The 5,591-nt window shown below is 34.6% G+C and overlaps 1 protein-coding gene across 1 annotated transcript; it reads right to left on the bottom strand.

Moving 5' to 3' along the window:
• Window positions 1-913: 913 nt before the first annotated feature.
• LOC119673857 lies at window positions 914-1,874 on the bottom strand. Its single transcript, XM_038084934.1, has one exon. The coding sequence runs from the start codon at window positions 1,790-1,792 to the stop codon at window positions 938-940; it is 855 nt and encodes a 284-aa protein (XP_037940862.1). The 5' UTR covers window positions 1,793-1,874; the 3' UTR covers window positions 914-937.
• Between the last annotated feature and the right edge of the window lie 3,717 nt (window positions 1,875-5,591).

Genomic DNA, 5,591 nt, shown 5'->3' with positions numbered 1-5,591 from the left:
GTGGCATTTTTTAGACCAAATGGCATCACGACAAATTCAAACAGACCTATTGGTGTGCTTACCGCTGTTTTAACAATATCATCTGGATTCATTGGTATGTTATAATATGCTTTCGTGATATCGATCTTAGAGAAAATATTACTGCTGTGTAGTCTTTCGGCTATGTCATCAATGTGCGCAATTGGGTAGCTATCAGGTTGGGTGTGGGCGTTTAATTTTCGGTAGTCACCGCACGCTCTCCATCCACCCGTTTTTTTCTTTACTAAATGTATAGGACTTGCCCAGGGGCTGCTGGATGGCCTCACTATACCTTGATGTAGTAATACACGGAACTCATCTTTGATTGCTCTTAATTTTTCACCTGAAAAACGCCGTGGGCGTTCTGATATTGGCTGGCAATTTGTTATTATTCTATGTTGAACGCTGTTTGTTGTTGGTAGTTGGTACCTGTTCAAATTTGTTACGTCAACATATTTTGCGACGACGTCATAGAATTTGATGGATGAATTTATTGTCGAAACATTTTCGTGGGCTACTTCTTTCAGTAGACCCTTTGACTGTAACGTGGTTTGCGTATCAATGAGCGATTTTGCCCTCAAATCGATTTGTAAGCCGTAGTGCGTGAGAAAGTCTGCCCCAATTATGGCTGTTTTAACATCAGCGATGATGAAATACCAGTTGAAGTCTTTTCTAAGGTTTAAATCTATTGCTAGTTGCTTGTTGCCAAAAGTTTTGATTGCAGTGTTGTTCGCTGCATAAAGAACTAAATCGTCTGGTTGCATTTTACTTTTTGGATTGATGCCTGGTAGTGGAAGTAGTGATATAGCTGACCCAGAATCAATTAGAAAATTAATGTTGTTTTTTCTGTCATACACATGTAAACGTAGCTCTTGGTTTTTTATGCTGTCGCCAACCGTGTTTGATGACGACAGCCTCGCTAGTTTCCCTGTCGATTCTCGCTTTTACGTTTGCCAAACTCGCACGGTTGGCTACATTTAGTCGCTGCTGCACCAAATTTTATGTGGTAGTAACAGACTTTCTCACGTCTGCAAGAACTGCTGCGGCTGCGGCTGTTGTCTCTACCACGATTGTCTCGTTTCTCCAATCTGTCTAAAGTTGCTGCTATGTTGATAAGCTGCTGATTTATTTGTTGGACCGAACTTTCTAATGTTGTTACGCGGGCTTCCAACTTGTCATTTGATTTGTTGGCGTTTGTGGTCATTACGTAAGATGGTACTGGACTGTTGTCTAATATTCTATCAGCAATTTCTGCTAGCTCATCAATACTTGTGGTTTTGCATGCTGATAGAATGCATCTTACACTGTTTGGCATACGTTGCAGCCACAGTGTTGTTAATGCCTCCTCTGAGACATTTGCGCCTGCTAATGTGCGCATTTCACGTACCAGTTGGCTTGGTTTTTTGTTCGAAAGTTCCAGACCGGTGAGTAGCTTTATGAGCTGCTTTTCTGACGATTCTGAAAAACGAGAAATTAGTTCTTTCTTTAATTTGTCGTATTTGCCTGTTTCAGGAGGATTTTTTGCAATATCCGCAACTTGTTGCAGCGTTTCTGCATCCAGCGCAGTAATTACTGTATAGAACTTCGATAAATCTGCTGTAACTCGGCTCATATGTAGTAGGCCCTCAATTTGCGCAAACCATAACGTTGGGTCCTTGGTCAAAAAGTTTGGCAACTTCATTTGCCCAATCGCTTGCACTGCCGACGCTTCCGCTTCCATAGGCCGGAATTTATTTGCCTCTGTTGGAGTCTCTGCATGTTCAGTTTCTTGCATTTTGCGTTTTCCTTGAAGTTTTTTTTGACGGGGTCACCAATTTATGGCCTTATACCATAAGTTTATTAAACAAATAAAAAACACGTTTTAGATTGTTCATTCACTATTTTATTTCTCACTAGCGTCAACTTGAAGTTGGCTGCTTAACCTAAACCCAAAAATGTCATTTTTGGTTTCCCTTTGCCGGTAGATGGCAAAGTGAACGCCACAAAGTTCATAGCCAAACGACATCTATGAGTGAATTATGATAGATTATTCTCTCACAGTCAAAATTAGAATGAAACTACTTTGCACTTTGAAAAAACTTCATTGAACAAAGAACAAATATTAAATTCTGTTTTAAATTAAGTAAAAAATACGGAGAAATGTAAACAAAGCTAAAGAATATGTGGGGGAACGAAAGTTAGTCCAGCTTAAGTATCTTCTTCGATTAAGTTAATGCTGTGACGGTCGTTAGAGTGATAAACGAACACAGCTTAATAAAGAAAATATTGAGAAAGTCAACAAAACACTTCGAAGCTAAAGTTGTGTATCTGCGAAACTCTTCAAAGAGTAAACTGGCGTACCGAAGAGGACAACATATAAACTGTTGGCCAATGATTTGGAAGAACGAAAGATCAGTGCAAGCTTCGTGAATAGTTTATGTTGTAATTATCTCAGTATCATCTATTTTGCTAACCTTCTTCTTAAACAAATTAGAAAAAGTCTCACTCTCACATTTGAGTTGTGTTCTTCTTTCTAAATAAACTCGAAAAAGTTTCACGTTTATTTTCTTAGTATAATCATATCGGCTTATCTTTTTCTTTTTAAATGAACGAGAAAAAGTTTCACTTTCCTAAACTACAAAAAAATTGCAGCCCTACAAGCAAACTTCTAAAAACTCCTATCAATATTCACTACTAGTAAAGAACAGTACAATAGATCTTAGCAGTTTTCGTGCTTTATGTTCTTCAAGTTCATATAATATGACACTATATAAGATAAGAAGATAAGAATGAACCGGGTACTAGCTCTACCGTTAGATATTCCACCAGCACTCTCAACTTTGTTCTGCTGAAGAAGGATATCTTATTATAACTATAGAGATGAACCAGATCTTTAGCCTGACGGTTACCTCGACTTAAGCGCCAGTAACGATTTCTCTCGGTTGAAATCCAATTATTGAGATTTGAGTGGCAGATTCTGCCCGTGCAAGACTGTCGGCAGACTCATTACCATTGATTCCTGTGTGACCAGGCACCTATCAAAGCATCACTTTATTATTGCTTGCCAGCTGCTGCAGCGTGTCATAGCAGTATACAAGAAGCTTTGAGAAAAACTTCCAGGAGCATAATGATTTGATTGCTGCTTGACTATCTGAATAAATACAGATTCGGGCGCCTTTTAATCCATTGTTAATGTTGATACGATATGACACTACATAATAATGACAGAAATGAGGAATATTAGTTCCTAAACATTTTTTAAAAAACATGAAGTGTATAAACCAATACACTTACCTGGAAGCAATTTCTTGTCGTGGTATATATGGAATCAAAGAAAAATCGTAATACTTATAAATAGCATTGTGATCCGCACAAAGTAGATTTAAAGCAAGGGAATAGCTTAAAATGCTATGCTATAAATAGGTAGTGATAGTTAACTATCTCTTCTGACAGACTATGCAACGATTAACTTAAAGTTGTTTGGAATGTTAACAGGTTAAAGAATTTTTTTTTCTAATTAAGTTGATTATTTGAAAGATTTAATTTTAGAGATTTGTCCTTAAGAGATTAAGACAAATAAGCTTAGGTTAAAAATGTGCCTGTTGTTTCAAATATTCACACTTTTACTCCGAGACAACTATTACAGATTATGATGACTTCAAAATTCTAAGAATAATCGACCTACTAACTATTATTTTTCAGGTAATAATTAAGTCTATATTTTTTAAATTATGAAAGTTATAAAAATAATTATACAAGCAATTTTATAATTATTAATTATAAATAAAAAAAAATTTAAATATATTAGTCAAATTATTAAATTAATTTTTATGTGACAAAATCTAATTTGTTGAATTGCATACAAATTCATAATAAGTACACGCAACCTCTAATCTTCATCCGGGCACATTGTATGAAAAATATTTAAAAATCTTTTCCCCCCTCATGACACAAAAAAAGAGAAAGGAAAAATTATTTAATAAGATGTTTTTAATTTTGTTAATGTGCCATTAAAATTTGATAAACGTAAATTGTAAACAACCAAGGCACGCATTCACACAACCGCATAAACACGTGCAGTCTTCATCTTATTATTTGGACTATTTGAATTGACAAAAGTAGGCGTGGCAACCTCGGATATCCTCATTATAAAGCTACAGAGCACAACCCACGTTTAACCTACATGTTAACTTCAAATTTCTTTGATTGTTTTGTTGTATTTTATGCTGGTTACTTCCCAACCTCCTGCTTGACAGTAATAACTTTCCTTCTTCAAGAAAAAGTAAAAGGAAAATACTTCCTTTTAGTATTATTAAATTTTTTCTACTACAAAAATGTAAAATAATATATACAACAAAAAAAAAAATAAACAAAAAAGGAATAAAGTTGGCTATAAAGAAAAATCCTTAACGCGTTGACGTATCTCTTGTGCAAGCTTTTACTTAACTTCAAAAAAGCTAAAGATAAAATTAATGAATTGATGAATACGTTCTTGCCTCCTTTAGAAAGGACTTGTGCCCTGTGTTGCTGCATGCAGGCCAGGTACTTCAAAAAACTTTATTTATATGCGTGCCTATACAATAAACTCAGGTGTTTAGGAACAAGTGAACACGTCGAACATTTTCATTAAAAAACAAAAAAAAAAGAACGAAAATGTTATTTATGCACCTCAGATTTTTATCTTTTCCGGCCGTTGTAGTTGTGTTCTATGTACAACCGCCTTTCAAGTACCTTTTAATCCACTCTCGTTGGTGATGTGAAAGGTTCTGGATTGTGTTTAGGGTTTTGTTCCTTCTAATCACAAAAATCTGTTGCTTAAATCCTTTGATTATTTTGTAAGTTTTGAATGATTTATATCCTTGTAAAAATTAAAGCTACTGCGAGTTGAAATAGAGACCAAATGAATAGGATATGATAAAATATTTTATATACTGATAAGATAATGTGAAGAAAATTAGTTAATTAATTTATTTAACTATTTGTTTGATTTGAAAAATGTTGATTATTAGAATTTTGTTAAGATAAGCTACTTAACGAGCGCTCTATCTACTTCGGCTTCGAGAATATGATATGTGTGGTGTTTATTAAAAAAGGATAAGATTTTAAATTGAAAAAACATAGAACCATTTGAAAAGGATAAAGCGACCATTTTTTTGGATAGGTAATTCTACACCATTTTTAATTAGAACATTTTCTCCTAGTTGGCTCTCACACAATCATCTAAGTAACCTGTAAACATCCTGTAACTCAAATTTTATGCAACCTTTTCTAAAATTCAACAAAACAACTTAAAATTTTCACAATCAGTTTTATCTTCCACGACTAAAATCTTTATTAACTTCTTTACAAACACCAAGGACTTCTAATTTCTCTAAAAATATTCTACTGGTGTTAATTTACATGTTTAAGAAGGGAAATCTGGGATATAGGATTCATTGTACACTTGCTTCAATAACGAGTGCATTTTTCTATCCATACAACATATGGTATACTACTACTTCAAACCGCAACAAACTGTGCATTCTTCTGGATATATCTGTACCTGATGGCTTTAGGTTTGAATTTTATTCTCCATGTATGACCAATTTCCCCTT

This window comes from Teleopsis dalmanni, chromosome 2 (assembly GCF_002237135.1).
Source record: "Teleopsis dalmanni isolate 2A chromosome 2, ASM223713v2, whole genome shotgun sequence".
Taxonomy (NCBI): Eukaryota; Metazoa; Arthropoda; class Insecta; order Diptera; family Diopsidae; genus Teleopsis; species Teleopsis dalmanni.
Note: the sequence above shows the minus strand (reverse complement) of the source record. Positions and strands in the feature narration are given on the sequence as shown.

Excerpts from the sequence above, each read along its gene's own strand:
- LOC119673857 (XM_038084934.1), bottom strand. The coding sequence starts at position 1,792 with ATGCAAGAAACTGAACATGCAGAGACTCCAACAGAGGCAAATAAATTC.